The 24,575-nt window shown below is 36.5% G+C and overlaps 1 protein-coding gene across 1 annotated transcript; it reads right to left on the bottom strand.

The window, feature by feature from the left end:
- Positions 1 to 6,999: 6,999 nt before the first annotated feature.
- Positions 7,000 to 11,148, bottom strand: LOC103931903 (proline--tRNA ligase, chloroplastic/mitochondrial). Its single transcript, XM_009341433.3, is given in 12 exon segments — positions 7,000 to 7,321; positions 7,443 to 7,526; positions 7,765 to 7,964; positions 8,265 to 8,426; positions 9,355 to 9,492; positions 9,701 to 9,907; positions 9,993 to 10,106; positions 10,206 to 10,292; positions 10,406 to 10,516; positions 10,619 to 10,675; positions 10,761 to 10,912; positions 10,915 to 11,148. Coding segments are annotated over 12 exon segments (1,641 nt in total). The 5' UTR covers positions 11,102 to 11,148; the 3' UTR covers positions 7,000 to 7,179.
- Positions 11,149 to 24,575: the final 13,427 nt, after the last annotated feature.

The raw sequence follows: 24,575 nt of genomic DNA, 5'->3' as shown, positions 1-24,575 counted from the left end.
AAGATGAGGGAGATGATTCCGACATTAATATAGAGCCAAAGCATATACAAAACAAGCTGAAGCATTTGAAAGAAAAGTATTCCTCTGCATATGACATGATGAATACCTCTAGATTTGGTTGGGATAACAAAAAAAAATGTGTTGTTGTGGATAGTAACGATGTACTTCAGTTGTGGGTGAAGGTACATTTTGTTTCTTATTCTTTTTCAATTAGTTGCTTTAAAAGTCATAACTTTGATTTCTTTGGGTTCTTATTGTAGAAACATCCTAATGCATCTTACAAACCAAATAAGTCATTTCTGTTGTATCCACGCTTGTGTATGATGTTTGGGAGAGACCAAGCCACAGGTAGTATGGCTGAATCAGCAGCAGATGTAATCGAAAACATGGGATTAGAAAATGAGGATGGCGATGAGACCTTCGAGATGCCTCTGACTTCACCTACCCCATCTCCTTCTATTGGTACATCCAGTGCATCTCAACCTATTAGGAAGAGGAAAAGGAATAAGAATGATGCTGATGCAAATATTGTAGCTGTTATCTGTGAAGGTTGGGATAAAGCAATTACTGAAATGAACAATTTAGGTGAAAGTTTTACTTTGAGAGAAGCGAAAGCCAGGTTACCTTTTCAGCTTCAGGTCATGGGTCTCCCATATGATCAGGTGCTTAGAATTTCAATGAAATTAGTGAAAGATACTGATATGATGAGTATTTGGTGTACCATGGATGACTCTCACAAGGCAGATTTCATTAAAATGTATATGGATGGCATCTGAGCATTAGGGGGTTTAGTATGATATGAACTATATCAACTTCTGGGGTTTAGTAAGACATTATCTTTTCTTTTTTTTTTTTTTCTGAAGTCAGGACGAATGTTTAATTTGGGATTTCATGTTTAAGTTCTGGATATTTCATGTTTATTGCTTTAGCAAGATAATATCATTAAACTTATATATTTTTCATCCTTGCATGACAACCAATGCCATAGACATCCAATTGTCTCATAGCTCAACTTGTAATATACATATTGTTTGACACAATTTGCATTTCAATGTGATGATGAAGAGATGAAAGCAAATTGTGTCAAAGATTCCAACATAGTCATTGCATCAACGGTTGTTCTACCACGCCAACCTCTTCATATGTAATTCATCACATATACATAACCATATACATATTGTGGCTACACTACCATGTGCCACGTGCCAAGCCAATGGCATGCTCTCACCCTATTATTTTTTTAAATCACGTAAAATTAATTGACGTATTATCCCACTAAATTAATTATATGAGCAACAAAGTACAAATACATGTCTCTTGTTTTCTGTTATACACGGTACGAAATATGAACACATCCAAGTATAGTGTACAAAATATATCATAGATAAGCAGCAGCAAGAAGAAGAAGAAAAAAAAAATGTTCCGTCCCTTCCCAAACATTGTACCAAACAACAGACGAAACAGGGGTAAGTTAGTCATTTTAATGTTTTGGTTCTGTTCCGTCCTGCGCTTACCAAACGCAAAACGAACAACTCTCCTGTTCTGTCCTGCGCATACCAAACATCACATGGAACCACTATTCCATCCCGTCCTGTCTCGTCCATCCTATCCCGTCCTATCCCGTTCCGTCCCGTCTGCGTACCAAACGGCCCTTAATGGAATGTCATTTAATCAAATTTGAAGGCAGGAGCAAGCTTCAATTGATATGTTAATCCTATGTGGAATGACATATGAGTTTTTATACGTCAAATTTTGTTATGAGAAAAGGTGATGTCAAATAATTTTTAATTATTTTATTATGTGGATCTTATTAATCGAAAGGGATCATCTTCGGATCCCTTTCATCTAAGCCTACTGACCACATAATACGGGCTCTTGAAATTTGATCCAATGACTAAAGTTATTATAACTTTTAATGGAGCCCCCTGTTTTTAACCGTTTGATCAAATTTTAAGAGTTCGGATTGTGTGGTCAGTAGGTTCAGATTGAAAGGGATCCGAAGAGGATCCTCTTCCCTCATTAATACACCAATTATAGATCTTGAAAATTTATTTTAATTGATTTCTTTTTAATATGGATCCTACAAATATCAATTTCCATGTCCTTTAGTTTTCAGAACTTTGTCTATAAATTTAGTCTCCCTAACATTACCTAACCAAAAAACATATTAGTTGGAAAAAAAAAAAAATATCTGACATTGCCACATCAGCCATCCAAATTAACATTTGACATTTATCTTTTGACATCTCCATTGAAGATGCTTTTAATTGATATAACAGTTGTCACAAATCTATCCATCCAAAATGTGTTAATATTAACCATACATTGCAACTAAGAATTTAAACATTGAAACAAGAACAAAACCAAAAAACAAATTGCAGAACTTCAAAGATGAATTTGATCTGAAGCAAGCTTATAATTCAACACTCCCTTTTAAACTTGTTGGTGATTTAACTACAAGGATACTTATGAGCATATAGAATCTGTCTTTTGTCAAGGCCTTTGTGAAGATGCCTACCAAGTTTCTCAAATTTGTAGAAAACAATATTGATGATATTTTTTTGCAATGCATCTCTTATGTAGTGATATCTTCTGTGAATGTACTTTGATCTCTAATAGAAGACAAGGTTCATTGCCAGTTGGTAACCGTTGCATAATTTCGTCATGTTATCTAATGTGGAAATATTTTTTTAGTATAATTTTGGCCTATATGCTCTCATAGTTTATATGATTAAATGTTGATGGTTGGATTGCCGAAATTAAATTTACAAAGTCCAAAAATCGTGTATGGATTTGGATATGTTAATAAAGGCCACGAACTTACAGGACAGATCCTCCATCGGCAAACATAAAATATGTGCCCGACAAATACCCTAAACCCTAATTTATGCTCGATAAATACCCTAATGAGTTGCCCGACAAACCATCTATCGCGTAAAATATCGCATAAATATTACTTAAAAGACGGATATTTGTAGCGTAAGGCCGTGGATTTAAAAAAAAAAAGAAAGAATTGATAATTACATATAGTTTATTACAGCAATTGTACATTAATAAACAATCAATCATTGTCGGTATACTCATATGCTTTCTTCTACCAAGGAATTCCGTTGAGTTGGTGGTGTGTGTCCAAGGTCAATTATAATGTATCTATTTCAATTTCTTGGTGGTTCAACAATGTGGTTGCTCCGTACTCTGGGAAGGTTTCTGGTGAATGAAGAAGAACCCGTATCGTGAACATCTTAATCATCATCAGTATCCTCATCATCATATTATTTTCCAACTATCCTTGAGCTTTGGATCATCCAAGTAGAATATTAGTTTCATTTTATTGGCAAGGATGTATGGATCATTTTCAAACAATTGGGTGTTTGTGTCAACAGATAACAAATACATATCTTTAATGACATTGTTTGATTTGTTTGGGTTCGTATCATACCAATGACACTTGAACAACATGACTTCCTTATGGTTTGTGTATAATAATTGCCACAATTAATAGTCTACCAAAAAAGGACGAAGTGTCTTTGCCGCATGTTGGGAATGCCATATACATTAATGGAGTCGCCTAGAGATTTTAGCCCCAATGGTAAAAGACTCATGATCATAAATTCTTTCTTTATGCACCTCTAAAGGGGTAAATTATATAGAAGAATGACCACCGACCAATTGATGTGATCACTGGAAAAATTTCCAAACGGATTGAAGTCGTCAGAAGCAAGTCCCAGTCTTACATTCATTGGCTTTGTAGCAAAATTGGGGTAGATTTTATCAAATTCTTTCCATGCTTCACCATCAGCCAGCCAGATGCTACAGTACATCATCGTCAACCCATCTTTCCTTATGCTACCTCATATCACGTGTTGTATGGTTGGAAATGTACAATCTCTGTAATCTTGGTATAAGGGGAAAATAACGTCACACCTTATTCAAAATCTTGATCTGTTGACATCGAGGCTCATTGCACTTGGTACATTTGTCAACTTCTCAAACTAACAGTTGAACAATATACAATTGTTCTTGCATGCATGGATCTTGTCATATCCTAAACCGAGATCGTTTAAGATATTTTTCAACCCAAAATGATTTGAAAGCAATGCATTTGGTTTTAGAAGCATACGTTTAAGAATACCCATCATCATATCAAAGTTCCAATTGGTCAAATTATATTGTACTTTCATGTGCATTAACTTTACAACGACTATGAGGACGGAAAAATCTTCACAACCACAGTACCATTCGCACACAGCTTCCTTCAACAATTTATCATGCTTATCGGGGTCAGTGAACCCTTCATCTTCCATATTCAGTGAAGCATTTGAAAGAGCATCATTCAAAATGTCCATCACTTGGTCATCATCAACAGGACTTGATGGAGAAGGTTCATGACAAACTGTCCCACTATCGGAGGACGTTGACATTGTAATGAGCGATTCCCATGATAAGTCCAATTGCAATAATTGTGTACCATCCCTTTTGAATATAAGTGATATCGAGCTTTGTCCACCGTCATCCACACCAATTATTCCATTTCACGCACGGACACTGAATATGGTTCTGAGCACTAACATAATTCCTTGCAAATTTAATAAAATTGTCAGTCCCATCCATATATTGGACAAAACTTTGATTTTGTAAATTGATCCACTCCTTGTCCCTCGTTCCTGTATTCAGAAATTTTAGTCATCAAAATGATTTCAAATATGCTTCATCGCCCTTTTATGCCTCAAGTGAAGATCTTATCCCATTCGAAAGTGCACTTTTTGTATTGCGGTTTGCAAATCACCCAATTATTTCTGATCGTAAAAAATTTAGCAGCATCTCCCCAGGGTTCTTCAAGTGCACAACATGAATATTACAGACAAATATCCACTATGTACTAGAAGAACAATAGGAGGATACAACCGAATTTTTCACAGAAAAAACTTAGCCAAGTTCATCGCAAACCCGAAACACATACTAGTGCACTCCTGAACTGCCCGAATTGGACAATTCAAGATTAAGTTAGATCACGGAGCAGCATACTGTGTCTACATGCGTGTCCAACAAAATCTCAAAGGGTCTAAGGTATATTGAACGAATTTAATCAACATAATTAAGTTTGTATAAATTGTCTGTCGATTATATTCAAACTTACCTGACGAACAAGCCGTTCGACAATAAATCTTTATCATTAACGTGCCAAATTATCCCTTGGCACCAAATTTTTGCCCAACAGAAGTAGGTTTGGCCTGCGAATTTTTGCCATCTAAAAAAATGTCAACGAACCTAAGATGTTGATTGTACTAACCATTCGAGAATACGTCTCCTAAGACCATCTCCAACTGAAGGGTCCAGAGGGCCAGAGGGCCAAAAATAGCCCGAAAACCATCTCCGACCAAGGGCCAGGGCAAAGGACTCGTGAGCCCCATTGGACAAAAAAAGGGCCAAAGGGCCAGCCGGGCAGCCCAAATGAGCCAGCTAGCCGGCCCTGGGCGGGGCCACATACTAACGTCATATTTTGATTTTTTTTTTTTATAGTTTTTATTTATATATATATATATATATATTTTACATTAAGTAACATGAAACAACATTAAACAATATTAAACAACATTAAATAACATTAAGTAACATTAAACAACATAAAAAAAAATAACAACATGAAACTTAAACAACATTTTTAAAAACATTTAACAACATGAAAATTATTGACAATCCATAACATAAAATTTTTGAGGTAATTTAATTTAAGTAACCATAGTAATTCAATTAAAATAATAAATTATGTTTGGCCCTTTGGCCCTCGGTTAAAGATGGTTTTTTTGTGACAAGGCTATGATTGGCCTGACCCTTGGTTGGAGATGGTAAGAAATATGACCTTGCAGTGTTCATTAAAATATTATTTTCTTGGGTGGTTGGCTAAAACGAGCCATCTAGCCCTCTTTCGGTTGGAAATGGTCTAACGATCTCCATATGTTTCGACTTTTCGCCCTACTAACTAAAGTAAAAACCTAGCTACCTACCTACCCGAGTAGTACTATATAGTATAATATACTCAAATGAATCCTAAATCTCTCATCTTTCTTCTTCAACTTTCTACCCATCTGTTTAGCTCCTTGTCGTTAACTTCTCTAAGCATCTAGTAAACGGTTAATTCTGGGATGTTCTAACTCCTTTCTCATATCTTATTACTTACCGGAATGTTCTACTTAGTTACAGGGAGTTCTACCGAACCATCAAACTTCTTTCGTTTTCCTAGTTTTGCTGGACGAAATTCATTTTGCCCTACAATTTTCTATACCAGTAACATTGTCTTAGCTTGTATATTCCTACTAATTCTAGGGTTTGTTCATACAGGTTCTTTGCATGTATGCAAGCGGGACGTACCCAACGACAGGGGTGAGCACAAGAGAAAGCCTAGGCTGTGGGAACAGTTGCCGAAATGCTTATGGCAGTCCCTCTTCCCCTCTGCTAAGTGCTCCGCCTCCAGAGCCTGCTTGACTGGGAAGGAATCTGTGATCAAGCTACCGGTCTTTGTGATGTAAAATGATAAAGAGGCATGGTAATGAGTCCTATCAACACCACTGATCACGTACGATATCCCTGTATCGATATGTATATGGGAAAAAAGAAAATGCAGAGCCAAAACACCTGCAAATCCAAACATCAGAGAACCGTAACTGCGTTAACACATTTGAAACAGCAGTCATCAGTCGATGATTATGATCATAACTTCAAAAAGAATACATTGATGAGTAAAAACTTTACGATCTCTTTTTCACAGCTGATATGGTTTTATCTTGTTTTAAACAGTCATTTTCTTAACCTGTACGCAAGCTCATATACTGAAAAACTCCGGCTAACTAAGACGACCAATCTATCAGAAAATTCAATATGAACATCATGAACATCAATTTATTTCGGAGCAGCTACGCTTTTTAGTGTTCCTTCCCGAATGCAAAAAATCAAGACAACACATCAAACTAAAACCAATTCAAAGATGAGAACCAAGGAAACTAGCACATGAACCACTTTCGCATTTCATAGCAAATGATATGTTACATGAATACAAATCCACATCACTTCCTGTTAAATTACAATTAAGAAGAAAGTATTGGAAGTATGACGGAGCAGAGAACAAAGATCATCCGCTGCACCCGACAATATCAGTTCCAAAGGAAGACTGAAAACTCTTTTTTAGTATGACTTTGCAAATATAGCTACTTCCTCCGCTGGATTACCAGTCATCAAGCATGTTTTAATATCTTGCGGCTGTTCAAAAGGAAAACACCTAATGGTTGCCCCTGTTTCTTCTTTTACCTTTAACTCATCTTCATCACTGCACCAATTATTGGAGATACATATTAATAACAGAAAAGCAATTCACCCCAGCTAGAAATAGTATTCATTATGCAATTAGCGAATCAATCCATTTTAAAAGAATTCGGGAATAAACATACCTAGCCGACCAAGGACCTCTTGCCCATTTGCCCTGGGAGATTGCAACTTTGAGTTCATCATATGAGCTGACATCAACAATATTACTGCAAACGAAAAAATAAAAAAATATTAAACATTCTTCAAGTCGATACCTACATAATTTTCCAATCAAAGTGCAAAAGTAATACATGTAGGAGCATAAGAAGGAGAAAAGCATCTTAAGACTATAAAGTGAAGTAATACGTGTTACTATAAATTATCTTTACTAGTACTGTTTCATAAACTCTGAAGGAGAAAGCATATTTAGACTATAGAGTAATTAATTTTGGAGCAAGAACGCACCAATCTCGGAATGATTTTGCTTTTTCCAAAAGTGATGACTGAATCTCATCCAACTTGTCCTTGATATGAGCCTCCAAAATTGACGGCTCCATGGATATTCCGAAGACCTTCCCTTGCTTTCCAGGAACATCTCTTCTACATATAACCACAGTCTGGCTTGAAACATCACGAGGGCCAATTTCAATTCTTACAGGGACTCCCTACAAAATCAAGGGGAGTTGATGAGATAATTGACAATAAGAGAACATTGTCAGACATCAATTTTTATCTTACAAGAATAGATCCAATATACATTCACAATTGACCAATGCCAGTTTAAGAAAGAGGAAACGCAGATTTTATTCATACAAGTGTCGGGCGAACATCCCAAGAGTTATCTCAGGCAAGACAAGTCAAACAATGAGAAAGAAGAGATGGCTAATAGATGATAGCTTTTCAACTCATCTCTCTGAGAACTTGTAAATATAAAAGATGCTCGACTCATAAGAATGAATGCAAACCTTCATCTCCCAGAAATTGAATTTCCATCCTGGGGTTCTCTGATCAGAGTCATCGAGTTTAACTCTAATGCCTGCAGTCTGCAATGCTTCTTTTACAGATGATGCAGCATTCAGAACTCCTTCTCTATCGTCATCCTTCTTCCAAATTGGTGTGATCACCACCTAGAAGCAACCAATGAATGTTTTTGAGAAGAAAAGGCATGCATGCCTACAAACTTGGCATGTGAAGTTTGAAACACTCTAGACAATTGACAATCAAATTGAACTTTAACAAGGCATCCATTCTTAACAAAGAATACTAGAACTACATGATTTTGTGGAGCAGAAGAAATTATTAATCCAACTATTATACATCAGAAGACCAAAAGAAAGAATTTGCACCGAAAATTTTCTCAGCCAAACAACAAACTATACATTACAAAGTTGACAAATACACAATCTGGACAAAGACTCTCAAACAGAAGGAGCCCAGACATTGATGGATTAGATGGCCACATCCATAGAGGAATCATCACCCATTTACTATTCTATTAAGCAATAACAAAACGAACCAAGTCTGTGGAGTTTTAACTTGTCAAACCAGAGTTTCTTGGATTGCAACGTCATAAATGGATTGTAGTTTTTCTCTCCATACTCATAACTTTCCAAGCTGTGAGACACACCTTCGGAATTCGCTATACAATAGCGAGAGACAAAGAATAAACAAAATTGCTCATCTAGAAAATTTTCTATAGTTAGATAACTTAAGAGTACACCAACATTCTTTTGCTCCTATTCTCATTTAGTCAGTTCACATCCATTGCATTTGCAGTAAATAAAAGTAGCAATGATTAGATGTCAATAAATTGTAGTTTTAAGTTTTAACCAAACTAAAGAATTTCCAGCCACCCTCATACTATGACAGCACATTCTTCTCAGAAAGCAGAAATTGTACTGACTTTGATGTATAATAGATTATACTTCGAAAAAGATCTACAACTATAGACAGTCTTACAGCAGGCAGATGCACATCCATATAATCAAAGCACCGCAACTTTAGGAATATGCATTAGTATCATAAAATGCACAAAGTCTCCAGCTATAGCTTTACCTGTATTGGTGCAATCTTTGGGGGAAGCATTAAACCTGTATCGTCTCCATGGGTCATGATAATACCACCAACAAAACGGGTACTAACTGCCCACGATGTCTGCCACACATGTTGCCTCTGTCCACTTTCATCAGTAAACTGTGCATGCAAACATTTTGGTTAAATGGGTCATATACAATTAAAGCATACAAGACCAATAGCCAATCATCGCAAAAAATGATATGTATTGAATACTTAAAAGGAGAACTAGAGATTGTATTCTCTTCTATAGAATACTACAAATGAGACTTCAATTTGTTGAAACATTTGGAATCAAAGAAAGAACCACACATGCATATTCAAGTACCTGTGTTTGAAAGGCACGAGAAAAATTCTGCCCAAGATTGTGGCTGGTGCCAGCCTGTAATGCCTTCCGATCACCCATCATAGCCTCTATTGTATAGGTCCTAACAGCACCAGCAAATGTTTCAACTTTTGACTTTCGACCTGCAATAACAGGTATTGCAGTTTGCTCATAAGCAAATTTTGTATACACGTCAATCATCTGTATAGCCTGCAGTCAGCAGCACTAATGCATTAAACAAAACTCGCTCTTGTTTTGCAACTTTTTAGGGGCAACCATTATGTCAGATACAGACCTCTTTCTCTGCCTCCTCTGGAGTAGCATGAGCTGTATGACCCTCCTGCCAGAGAAATTCAAGTGTCCTGACAAAAGGTTTCGTCCGCATCTCCCATCTTGTCACATTCGCCCACTGGATCAAATTAGACGTGATATAAGACCAAAGGTTAATCCACAATTTCTTTAAATGACAGTTGAAGTGTGTTGCAGTTGATGTGACAAGCAATCTTACTTGGTTAACCATAAGGGGAAGATCACGGTAACTATGAATCCACTGAGTGAACATGTGATTTACTATGGTTTCACTTGTGGGTCGAACCTGCACACCTTCGGTCATAGTTATTCAGTAACTCTACTTGTTCGAACACAATAGCTGACTTCATACAATCAAAAACGGAAATCCGATAAGTTTTGTTGATAGAGGATACATACCACAAGTTTTTCTTCAAGCTCCTTCCCTCCTCCTATTGTCACAACTGCTAATTCGGGACTAAACCCTTCAACATGGCTAGCTTCTTTCTCTATAAACGAATACGGTATAAACTGCAGCATTCCACATTATCAAACAAATCGAAGTATCAACTTGTAAGCATTAACTAATCAAAGTTACAATAACATTGAAAAATCACTGTAAATTTGTAATACCTGTGGGAAATACATGTTACTGTGGCCAGTCTCTTTAAATTTCACATTCAGATAATCCTACAGAATACATAAAATTACTTTCAAACCCCTGAATTCAATACAAATTTACGGCAACCAATAGAGGCGGCGGAGCTGGAATTACCTGAATAGCTTCCCATATGGCGTAACCGTAGGGACGGATGACCATGGTGCCCCGAACCGGACCGTAATCGGCGAGCTCTGCTTGCTCAATGACATCGAGGTACCAAGCATTGAAGTCCTGTGACCGAGGAGTGACGGCTCGTCCACGACTCGGTTGCTGCTCTGAGTCTGAGTGTCGACTCGGCCATTCGTTTCCGACACCGTGCTCTGAGCAGAGAAAGAGGCGGAGCATACGGGTCTTCGTACGCGGTGGTGGTTACAGCGGAGAAGTGACGAAGGACGGCGGGAGATGGCGGGCGAGAAGAGCGCGCTCAGAGATGGGAGTCTTAGTGAGACGACCATTTTTCGGAGGCTCGCGGGGAAGAGTCGGGGGGTGAGGAAGATGAGGTTTATAGAGTACAATGTCTGTAATGGTGACTTCGCTGATGGACCGTTGATTAATTATCTAACGGTCTCTGATGGATTTGTGGCTGAGAACTGGATTTTGGTCATTCTTCTTGTTCGGGCTGGGTTTGGTAATCTATCTGGGCTTGGGCCTTTATATGTTTCTGCTTCGGCTTCACTTACTTTGTTTCTAGTTTGGCAACTCCACCCGTTCTCCTAACAGCATATCTAAGGAAAAATTTTATTCAAACTCATGTAACTACTTTTTATACCAAATTTAAATTTTAAATGTTAATTGACACATCCCGACCCAGAGTGTCCACTAAGACTCCAAATCGAGCTGTGCTGGCTGACATTTGGAAGGTGACGAAGCTAAGTGTAGTGATGTGGAAAATATGAATAAATTTAAACCTAAAAGTGCCTAAATATAAGAGTGCACTGGTGAGAGAGAAAGAAACCATTTCACACGTGATGTCAGAGCATAAGTACAGTACAGTAAAATAGGGTGAAAATTATACGTAATTGCAGGTCTTCGTGTGGGAAGGCGAGTACTGTGGTACTCGGGGCGCATGGCAAGATCGACTCGACGACATGATCTATGAGTGGGTCTTTTTCTTTTTATATTATATATATACATATATATAATTGATGGTTTCCATTTATACATTTGAAAAAGAATCCTCTATGTATGCCTGGATCAAACTAAAGTTTATAAGAATTAGCGTAACGACAAAACTTATGAAATATGCTACATCCTATGGGATGCACAGGTATGGTATGATTATTGATGTCATAATTATGTTTACAGCTATGAATATGTTGATTAGAACTATTGAATCACTATGGCATGACTATATTTGTGTTTTATGCTCATCATTGTTGCACCCCGGTGTTAGTGCTCGCCCAAGGCCAGGGCCAGTTTTTCACTTGTATGTTCACCTCCGCACCGCACGCTTGCCTTGGATCCAAGTAGGTGGTAGTCCTATCATACAGATTGCATTCGGCAACTTTGACTCGTAAGTGACCGCAAATAGCGTCAGTCTTCACGTGATTGTAGCACTAAAGCGTATATTATGATTACACCTAATCTGTCGTACAAGTTGCATTAGGCAACTCCGACTCGTGTGCTAACATAGATTGATGAGTATCAGTTTAGTCGTACAGGTCGCATTAGGCGACTTCGACTTATGTACTAGCATAGATTGATGAGCAACCTGTTTCATTATGCTATTATTGAGATATTCTAGTTTGGCGTATTTCTGGTGTCATTGTTATTTACAGTTGTTTTCATACTTATACATAGTATTATTTTTTGGAAACTATACATGATTTATAGCGAGGGGTTAGTATGTTCGGAAAATAAATGTGTTTTATAAACCTTTGTTTTTGTGCCCACTCACCCTTTTGTTTTTCGCCCCTCCAGGTTCTCGTAGTAGAGCTTTTGTGCCGACAAGGAATATTGGCAAATCTTGGTGCAGAGTGCAGTAACACCAGTCCATCATCACCACCATCACCTCAGTGGCCACCATCACTGCCTTGTCTTTCCCTCATTCCTCGACAGCACTAAGATAGTGCAATCTCTCCAGCGAACCTTACTAGGACCACCTGTGTCTAGCATGACACTCTCACCCTTGTTTTTCACCCCTCAAGGTTTTAGTAGTTGAACTTTTGTATCGACAAGGATTCTTGGCAAATCTCAGTATAGGTGGCTACCTTTGATGGTATAACTCTTACTTTACCTTACTGTACTTTACTTATGTTATGTCATCACGTGTGAAATAGGTTCATTCCAATAAGCGCACTCTTGTATTTAGGCACTTTAGGTTTAAATTTATACATATTTTCCACGTCGTTACACTTTATAGCTTCGTCACCTTCCAGGTGTCGGCCATCATAGCTCGATTTAGAGTCCTAGTGGACATTCTGGGTCGGGGTGTGTCATTAATTGTGTATTTTACCATATTGCATAATTACTATTAAGTACAAAATGAAATTAATAATAAAACTCAAATTTATCAATAAACCCAAACACTATAATTAAACCCTACGACCACTTTTTGTTTATCCTATGTTCATTCTGGCTAAATCCCTAATAGCTCTCCTATAGAAAAACAAGTTTTTTTTTTTATTGATGGATGGTGATTTTGAAGTTTTGAATCCTCCAACCAAGGTATGACTCAATTTATGAATTTTTTATTTGTTTGATTTCAATTTTTTAGAGTTTAGAATATGAGTATTTTGGTTTAATTTTTTTTTTTTCAATCAATCCCGCATAGTTTGTTTATCTTTTTGCAACAGCAAATTGTTGCAGTCGCTCTCCCGCTGTCCATCTACACTCCAAAAAACCAAAACGACTTGCAGATATTGCAAGGACCTTGGATTCAGTTTGCTTCTTTTGTTTTTATATTATAATTTTATCTTCTCTGTCGGTGTTTGACTACACCCCAAAATCATCTCGCATCAATGTAGCTATTTCATAAAGTGCCACCTATCACTTTACTTTCAAGTAATTTCTATTCCTATATTGCAAAATACATAACTTTACTCTTGGTGCAAATATTGCAAGGACTTGCAGACTTGTAGACTTTGCAAGGACTTTAACACATTAGTGAAACTAAGCCCAGAAAATAAAAGGAGTTTCATGCCTGGTACATTTATGCTTGCATACTTTTCTTGTTGAGTACTATCTGAAGTCAAATAACTAATAATGTTTATACCTTAACACTAGACCACCACCTAGATTGCTACTAACATTTAAAATTACTACTTTATGTATTACAACATTAGAATGATTACTACTGAGATTTTATCGTGTGACCATTGGATGATATTTCAAAGTTGACGCGATTAAAATTCGTAGTCTAATTGCTTATAATTTGTCCATTTGTTGTTAATCATAACTTTAAGGTTTTTCACTGTAACCATAATTTTGTCATTTATTTTTTTAGCAACAAGAATAGGTTGGACAAGAATGTGTACTGGATTATACTGACCAATTTACAACTTATGAGGTAATCATATATTTAGTGTCGTTGACGTGTTAGTTAATTTTAGAATTTTACTTCTAAATAAAATATACGTGCAGATATTCAAAGGAAAAGATGCCTTGATTAGATGGGTTTATGAACAGGGAAAGCTGAATAATATGGTAATTGTTATTAAAATGTCTGACTTAGGAGGTAAGTAAGATTGTGAGTCGCCCTCGACTAACACTTGCTTGTGGAAGAAACGGTACATATTTGTCATACAAGTGTGTTGTAGCATATGGTCAAAGGTCAGGATAGATTGGTCAAACAAAAAAACAATTTAGGAGTTCTGGTACGAAAAAAAATGGATGTCCATTCTTGTTGAAAGGTGTGAATATTGTTGATTAGGAAGATTGGACATTGAAGGTAGTATGTGGAGTGCATAATCATCTTGCTTCAGAGTATCTTGAAGGACATTCTTTTGCGAGGCGACTTTCTAAAGAGGAGAATGAATTGTTGGTAGACATGTCTAAGAGTTTGGTGAGGCCCAAAGATATCTTGGTCTCTATCAAAGACAGAGATGCACAAAATGTATCAACTATGAGGACAATATATAATGCTAGGCACCGAAGTAAGATGAAAGGATTTGCCGGAAGGACACAAATGCAACAATTGCTTCATAAGTTGTCAGAACACAAGTATGTTGAGTGGCATAGGAGTTGTGGTGATACTGTGACTGACCTTTTATGGGTTCCACCTATTAATATTGAGATATTACGAGCATTCCCACATGTACTTATCATGGATTGCATATATAAAACTAACAGGTATCGTTTTCCACTCTTACAAATTGTGGGTGTGACATCCACTAATATGACATTCTCAGTTGCTTTTAATTTATGTATATGGAGGCTGAGAAAGAAGACAATTACACTTGGGCTTTGACTAGATTAAAGGCATTCATGGCTATTGTCTTCTTGGGGTTATTGCCACCAATCAAGATTTAGCACTCCTGAATTCTATCAAGTCTGTATTTCCTAGTGCAGAACATTTATTGTCTAGATGGCATATTAACAAAAAAGTGTTATCAAAGTACAAGAAAATGTTAGAGTCAAACAAGCAGTGGAATAAATTTAATAGAGATTAGAACTGCCTTGTGAGTTCGTAAATAGAAGAGAAGTATTAGCGTTCTCTGCAAGAAATGGAATCTAAGTTCAGTAATTATGATGATGTTCTTGAGTACATATGAAACAATTGGTTAATTCCATATAAAGATAAGTTCATAGGCACATGGATAGATAATTGTATGCATCTTGGTACTACAACCTTAAACAGGTATATTTCTCCTTACTTTTTCAATTCTATATGTAGTTTATTCTTACTCATGTATTGTTATAAACAGGGCAGAAAGTACACATGCAAATTTGAAGTGACAACTTCGCTCCAATCAACTTAACTTTGAGATGACGTGGGTACATAAACACTCTTTGTTGAAGTTGCATCATACAGACGTTAAAGCATCTTTTGAAAAAAGTCGATGTTTTGTTCAACACAAATTCAAGAAACCTAAGTTGCAATGACTAGTAGGTTTTGTTTCTACCCATGCCTTGAACTTAATTGTCTGCGAGTCCAAAAGGTAGTTTGGGTTTGCTTTGCATTTACATTATTATTGTTTAGCCTTTTAGACTATATTATATTTCAAGGTAACTTAAATTATATTGTATTTCTTTTAATAACATGTTGGAAAAAGAAAGAGTGACTATTGTATCTTGTGGTTGCACCATTCGCCAAACTTATAAATTGCCGTGTGCACATGAGATTGTAGAGTATAGAAGGCTTCGTAAGCTGATCCCACTTGATGCTCTTCATTCGCATTTGAGAAAATTAGATTTTATCAATGTGCCAAATAGCAGTGAACAACTAGTTCCTCCAGAAAAGTCATGAGTAAAAAGATTTAATATGTGGTATGAAGAACAAGATGATGATAAGAAAAGAGAGCTCGAGATGAAAATTGAAGAGCTAATGAACCCAAATACGACTTCACTTAATGCTCCAAAAGAAAAGATTAAGACAAAAGGGCAACCATGCAAAGTCAACAATTCTACTCAACATCTCTCATCATCATTTGAGATTACAGAGTCTGAACTTGCACAATCTGGATTTGTTAGCACTGTCTCACGAAGAAAAAAGAAGCAAAAAGAGAATGTCATTGCGCCATAAAAAAAACGAAAAGGGAATGTCATTACCCTACCAAAAAAGAAACAAAAGATGAATCTTGTTGCCACATCACCAATCATGAATGCTAGGATTGTCCTTGATCAACTGAGTTGTGACATTCAAACACCAGAGACTAATATATTTCCACAGCGTAAATAGTTTAAGGTAGGTAAAACTTTGAGCATCTCTTGAAATACAATAAAGCTTTCCTCTATTACTTTGAAGAAACTAACGTTCATTTTTTCATTATTTTCTTTATGTCATACTAGATTTATACACCCCTTGAATTTATTGATCCCTTACCGATTAAAGAAGAATTCCGTAAGGCTATCAAGACATATATTATTGGTCAAACTGATGTTAATCCTGATGGAAACTGTGGATATAGAGTCATATCGATGGCATTCGGAATTGATAATGGATGGCGTAAGGTACGAAGAGATTTACTTTATCAACTATGTCAAATGCCTTCTCTTTTTAAGGAGTGTTTTATAGGGAACGACATGTATGCAGAGATTGAGCGAGCACTTGATTAATTTGAAGATGGTTTTGCACTAGAGTATAGTTGGTTGATCATGCCAAATATGAGGCATATTATTGCTACATTTTATAACGTGATTTTGATACACTTGAGCATGACACAATACATTACGTTTCTTCCATACTCTCTAGAGTCATCATCTCAATTAAGTGATACTGACCTACGTGAGGTTGCCATTGGTTATCTAACTGAAGATCATCATTTTATCCAGGTATAAGATATGTTTTTTCCTTTTTACATATATATTTATTTTATCTTATTTGATAACTCTAAATTGATTGATAACTTTGTGTATTGTAAGTACATTTGTGTGAAGGTCACCATATGCCACCAATTTCTACCATGTGGAACAAAAGTAGTCAAATGAGCAATGATATTAGAGTGAAAAACTTGTACTCAAAATACTAGAGGCGTGTGGATCAATTTAAGCAACTTCGAGGGCTAGAGAATGTAGTCACTAATGATATTGTGGATCTTGAAGATGATTAAAACATTGAAGCATTTCTTGACACCTATGGACCTCAATTTGGGTATCAATGCACGAAACTTACAGCTCAAGAGCCCTTGAGAATGATTCTCGAGTGGAAGACAAAAATAAGCTTCAAGTCTTTAATGTGTACATTCTTAAAATTTCATGTACTAAACTAGTATTTACGATTTCACACATTAATTATAATGTGGTTTGATTGCATGCATAGTTATCATAATCCATTGACAAGGAGATGCTATTGAAAATTTCTCTACAATCTTTCTTCTCTCCTAGAAGAGATTAAGTATCCTTTCATCTGTAATTTGGTAAATGATGATATTTTACTACCGGCTTATAAGATTAGTAGCCAAACAATTATAATATGTTATTAGGGAATCAAACAAGCAATATATACTACAAAATTTCGTTCATGAATATCTCATTGGTTACAATGTCATATGTTGTAGATCAAGCGACAAACATACAATACAATACATCCACTTATTAGCATATATAAGGAATTACAATCAATTTTGATATACATCAAGTTTGTTTTAATAACAAAATATATGTATTTAGGTGTTTTAATTTAGAATGAACATACTACGTACGAATGAGTCAACAACTTCTTTTGCATATACTTTCAGTCAAAAGCAACATCATTATGAGCTCAAAATACTAATGCACCAATATTAGTTCCAGCTTTACAAGCTAAACAACAGCCAATGGCATCAAACGATCGAAGCTCCCACGAAGAGCTCTAGCTCGACTTGATTTCTTCTTCTTCATTCCTCATTTGATGATCTCTTCCTCTAGTCCCATAAATTTTTTACCAAATGAAACTGGGTCAAGATATATGCCATATTACTATTGTTTTTTGTTGCACCTTTATGAATAAGTATCCTAGTAATCCCAACGTAGTGCAAACACTCAACAATATGCAGTGCAATCACACCTTTGTTAGTTTGAGCTTCAGCATCAGCTCGTTTCTTTACCAACATCTCAATCACATTTGCATGTCCCGACTCTGCTACCCAGTGCAACGCGATGTATCCATCCTCACCTTCAACATCTATATCCACACCATTTTCACAGCGTTCGAATGACTTCTATCTTCATTTTGAAACAGGCTCTATGGAGAGTAGTCCACCCATGTAGGTCTGTTCCTTTGATTGCCGCACCTATCTTAAGCAGCCTTACAATTGTTCTTACCTCTCTCTTCCTCGCCGCGATACATAAGCTATCACCAAACAGTAATGTTTTCGAATAAACCCAATTTGATTACTAGTGCTCCATGCACTCCATGAAGCCTATAGAAAGATTCCTATGAAAAGGTATGGAAGCAGACACATTATGCTCATGCAACTAGAGACCACATAGAGAAAGATGGTGATACATGGCTTATGTCAACATCTATAGAAGTGTGAGTCTTGTTGTCAGCCATTGTTGAATTCACACCCTAATTCTCAGTGTCCATTTCCAAACAACGTAAAGATAGAGTTAAAAATCAAATGGGTGTTAAAATAAATCCACATATTGAATTGGGTTTATGGGGGTATATTAGGTAGTAAATTAGGGTTTAAAGAGATATTAATAGCTTAGTTAAAAATCAAATGGGTGCAAAGAGTAAGTTGGGTGTAGAAATAGGTTACATGGGTTTAAATAAAATTTCCCTATCTAAGGTCATCTCCAACCAAAAAGCCAAAACATAACCTTTCCAGAATTTTAGTCCTGCAAAAAATTATTTTTAAATGAACAATGTCAGGTCATATTCATATGTCATCTCCACCCGAAAGCACCTTAACATAGCCCCTCGATAATTTATTAGTTTTAACTTTATATTTTAAATGTATTGGTTAATTTAATTAAACTACCATTTGATTCTTTCAAATCTAACCCTTGAATTTGAATCCATTATTGAAAATGAGAAGTTGGGCCCCAAAAAAGGAGCTAAGAGGAGGGCTACATTTGGTTAGCATGATACCCCTTTGGCCAAATAATAGCCTAGTAGACTCCATAAAATTATAGCACAACCATGTGTTGAAGATGAATTTTTTGGCAAATCTAACCATTTTTTGGCTTTTGGACCTTTAGCCATCTCCATTGGAGATAGCCTGATGGGATTTTTATGTAGATTGGCATTCATTTGTGTTCTTCGCATTCGTGTAGTTTTCATGACATACCTGATACCTAAATAGGTCGTGTCATGAACACCCGTTAAAGTGATCAGATAATATGACATGACCCGAACTCGACTTGTTAACATTAACTAGTAATATGACCTGACATGTTACCCATTTAAAAAACTTATTTTTAAATTAATAAAATAATCAAATGAAAAACGTAGTAGTGTGAATATATATATATATATATAAGCTCGTAATGACAAACTCAATAACTTTTTTAAAGAGGTCAACTCCGAAATTGCCAGCATAATCCTATAAATCATAGATTTAAATTTAACCGTTGATCGTCATTTATGTTTATCCTCCATTCTTCTCAGCGAGTTTTGTTTCTTCAGATTTTGTTTTTGAAAACATGATCTTTTAGCGGATGCAGAAAGACGGACGGTTCGGATTGTTGATATCACATTTAGATTTGTATGGTTAGTGAAAGTATTACTCGAAGTTTATAAAGTCTCTAGAAACTATACAAAGTTGACTCGCATTTCAGTCAACCATAGACATCAGAACGTGATATCAACGATTCGAATCATCTATTTTTCTGCATCTGCTGAAAGATCATGTTTCAAAAAAGAAAATTTGAAAAACAAAATCATGTAAGAAGAATAAAGTGTAAATGACAATCGACGATTAAATATAAATCTAGAGTTTATGGATTATGGTGTCGAATTTCGGAGTTGACCCCTTTACGAAAGTTGTTCAAGCTTGTTAATCACTCGTGATTGTATATTTTTTTACACTCTACAAAACTACTTATAAAATTGTATTATTTTGCACTCAAACAAAAATCATAATTCATGATGTTTTGGAGGATTTTAAAAGCTAAATGATGATGTAACCATCGTCTAAGTGTAGAAGATGCAATCATGAACATTTGTTTATTCTTTCACATTTTTCACACTTGTACATTAATTATTATGAATTTTTAGTTGTTTTAAACTCCCCTTAAAAACAATATTCACGAGGGTTTGTATGGTTTTAAAAATACAAACAACGATGTATCCATCATCAAAGTGTAGAGGATGCAATCATGAGTGTTTGCATATGTTTTTTCACATTCACACTTGTAAATTAATTATTATGATTTTTAATGTTTTTTAAAATTATTATAAATTAAGTATTCAGAGCCACCCTCAGATGATTTTCGAATTGTCCTTTTATTCCCCTGAATGGCGTAAAGCCTCAATTTGAATGTTATAACCCATAACCTTTCTGGTTGCATATTATTTCTGGAGGCTGGCTGGTGCACTAGACATCTGGGTCATGGTGCCATGTGCCCATGCCCGTAGCCTACGAATCGTGACCGCACTTATTCTGGTTAAAGTCTTCTAAGCTGCTAACCATTTTAAAGGGGATGGGCTACATAAGGCTTCTCTGGCAGCATTACTTTGAACTTTTTTAGACATGGATTTGTGTGAGGTTTTCGAAGTTTATGTGTTTATCTAAGATGAGTGGAGCATTCCTTGCATCACCAAAAGGAAAGGAAAACACAAAATATTGAACATAAACTAAACAGAGTTCATAATTTCTTTGTTGACGAATTAAGTAGGATTGATTGACATGGGGACGTGATTGAATTCGAGAAGGATTGCCTACATATCTTTGGGAAGGAGAATCAAATCACAGGTGTAATTCTAGGAAAAATATATTATAATGTAAAAAATTACATCAAGGATCACTTTTGACGATAAGCCTATGGTAGGGCCTTATGAAGTTTGGAAGGGAATAAAACTGCACACAGTTAGAATCTAGTACCTTTAAGATAATATTTCTTGAGCTTAGCAATGTTTTTATTTTATTTTTATTTTTATTTTTATTTTTATAATCAAGGTTCCATCCATGTGTTCTAGATGATAGGTTCATTTGCCTCATACTTCAACGATCATGTATGGTCTTTCTCAATTTATCTCGAGTTTGCCTTTTCTTGGGATTTAGTATTTTCAAAGACCTCTTTCAGGATTAAAACCCATAGCTTGCAAGCTTTTGAGTTTGATGCCTTTGTTGTAATAGGATTAGATTTGCTGCTAGAAAGCGACTAATCAAACTTGAGCGCATTCTCATTTTTTAGGATACCTGCATTCTAGAATGGTTTGTTCTGCATTTTCTAGGATGGTTTGTTCTTCAATATACAGATTTGACATAATCATTACTTAGACTGGGATAAGGGCTTTTGTTTCGTAAACGAAGGAGAATGGTGTCTCCTTCATGGCTTTTCAAATTATTATGCGATACGCCCATAAAACTCCAGGCAGCTCTTCTGGCCACTTGCTTTTCTTTTCTAACCTTTTCTTCAAGCATTGCAAGATGATCTTGTTCGAGGCCTTTGCTTGTTTGTTACCTTGTAGATACCTCGGACTGGAAGTGAGATCATGGATCCCAAGTTCTTTGTACCAGTCCGTGACTTTAAAGCTGGTAAATTGCAGCTCGATGTTTATGAGTATCGTTTATGGAATCCCAAACCAGTAGATGATGTTATTTCAGATAAAGGATTTAACAACTACACCAATGATTCTTATTAAAGGTTTTGCTTCTATCCATTTCGTGAAGTAGTCTGTTGCCACTGTCAGTTACCGTCTGTTTGCTTGAGCCTTCTTAAGGGGTCCAACGAAGTTGATGATTCATAGGGGCGTACTTTTGGCATTTGTTGCAACTTTGGGCACAACTGGTTGCATCCTTTCACATGGTGGGCTAATAATATCCTGAAATCAATGCTTTCTGTGCGAATGATTTTCCACCGGCATGGTTGTCGCACATTCCGGAGTGGATGTCATTCAGGACCTATAAGCCGATTTCCAATGTGACACATAAAGTGTGAAGTTTTGAATAGGAATGTTGGTAGTGCATGCCCCAAATGATCGTATATCTTGAAGCTTTTTTGACTAATTTCCTAGTCAAGTGGTGATCTTTCGGTAGTCTTCCATTTTGTATACAATCAATAATTTCATCCTTCCAGTTTTCTTAGCTTTGATAACAACGACCACATTTGGCTCAACCTCATGGATACTTGGAGCTTCTAGGTATTTGAAGGGGATTGTTCGTCGGAGGGAGTAATCCACGATTGAAGCTATCTTGGCGAATGCATCAGATAGGTTGTTCTATCAGTGACCTATAAATCAGACCAGGGACGATTACGATCCGTTTTTGGGTCATTCTTACCCATTTTTCGATGAATCTGACCTGCCCTAGCTAAAATATTCACCACTTACGGAGATACCCATCGGAAGAGATCATCCCCTCTAAATGGCAATCTACACCTATCTGGCAGGTTGCAGACATAACCAGCGCCCTCGCGCAACAGTTTACTTTGGTCATTCAACCCCTTAAGCACATTAATACGCATAACACTCTTGACAAGGTGTCTCGAATTAGAACAAGAGCTAATGACAATATTATTTACAAAGGCGTCTCGACAAACAGCCGCTCAATCAGCCATGAAATAGGTGTTTAGTTAGTGTGCACTCTCTCATTGGCCCGTAAAAATATTTTCTCCAGCCTTATCGCAACTTGGCTAGTAGGCGAGTGGGTATTCACAATTAGGTCCATGCTCTGATGAACACTCAAAACCTGAATTCAAGCAAATGTCTACTCGCAATTGTCACATAGAATTCCTCCCACCTTACACCACATCAGGCAGCGCAGGGAACATGAAGAAACCCAATGACACTCAGGCTCAAGTTCAACTGGCTTTTAACACCAAGCGCAATCATGAGAAAGTCACTCGCTAGCCAGAGATGAATGACATATACTATAACCATGACATAGATGAGCAAACTACAAGGAAAAACAATACATACCTATAGACAATCACTAGAGGTAGCCCCAACTGCCATTACCCCAGTAGATGCAGATTCAAAAAGAAGTGGAGATGCTCTTGACTGAGCCACTGCGCGACTTTCAACGTAATGAAACCACCTACGAGGCGCTCTAGAGATACAAGACAAACATGAGCTGGACATCTTTCACAGACGAGATCGAGCAGATGGACCTATCTAGCAAGTTCAACATGCCTTATTTCACCTTTTTCAAAGGAAATAAAGATATGAAAAATCATCTCAAACGCTACTATAGCACCTTGATCATCTATAGGAAAAACAATGCACTCATGTGTAAGATTTTTGCCACAACCTTGCAAGGTGAAACACAAGGCTAGTTCTACATCCTACTGCCATAGTCAATTAAGAACTTCAACAATCGTCAGATGTGATGGTTAAAACAACATTTAGGAAGAGACTTACAGCGTAGCACACCCTGGTTGGATAATTGATCGTGGGCAAAGATTTGACCCTAGCAAACTCTTATGCTTTGGGAGAAAAGTACACACTCTGTGATGAAGCCAAGTGAGCCCAGAAAACACTTGAGCAACCTCGAAGAGACTCGAAGGCAACTCAGAAGAAGGTAAACAAAAGAAGGCCAGGAAATAAGTGCATAAACGCTTCCTAGGTCAAAAGAGGCTCAATGCCTAAGGCATCATCAAGTTCTTAGTCTCGATCCACTGATGTGATATAAACTAACACAAAAATTAAACCCTCTGTTTGATAGTTGTAGTATGTGAAAGTAGGGATCGTTCTAGGTCGGGGATTAGGAGGGATGCTAATCTACACTAATTAGACTCAAAAACAAAAAAACTAGACTCAAACAACTCAAAACAAGCTAAATTGACTCAAATAACACTAAACTAAGTTAAATTGACTCAAAACAAGAACTAAAGACAAGTTTGGACATGAATTAAACTAAAAAGACTCAAAATACTAAATGAGGGGGGTTGTTTTGACGAATTTAACTAAAAATGAGTAGATTGCAGAAAACAAATTAAGTTAATACAAAATTTGGGTGAATTAAAGGGTGAAAGGCTAGCTAGAGGGTCCTTCTCCACACATGACACATATGCATACAAATTGATTTCCAATTATTATTCCAATAAACCATGAATGACAATACCCCAAGTTAACTGTGAATGCACAAATTAACTATCAGATTTTCCTAATTTCATTGAATTGGACTCAGTGACGCAATCAAATTATTCTTATCAAGTTCCCTATATAAATTGCACGGCATA

This window comes from the organism of the source record quoted next, unplaced genomic scaffold, assembly GCF_019419815.1.
Source record: "Pyrus x bretschneideri cultivar Hongxiangsu unplaced genomic scaffold, Pyrus_bretschneideri_v1 Contig14, whole genome shotgun sequence".
In the NCBI taxonomy this organism is placed as follows: Eukaryota; Viridiplantae; Streptophyta; class Magnoliopsida; order Rosales; family Rosaceae; genus Pyrus; species Pyrus x bretschneideri.
Note: the sequence above shows the minus strand (reverse complement) of the source record. Positions and strands in the feature narration are given on the sequence as shown.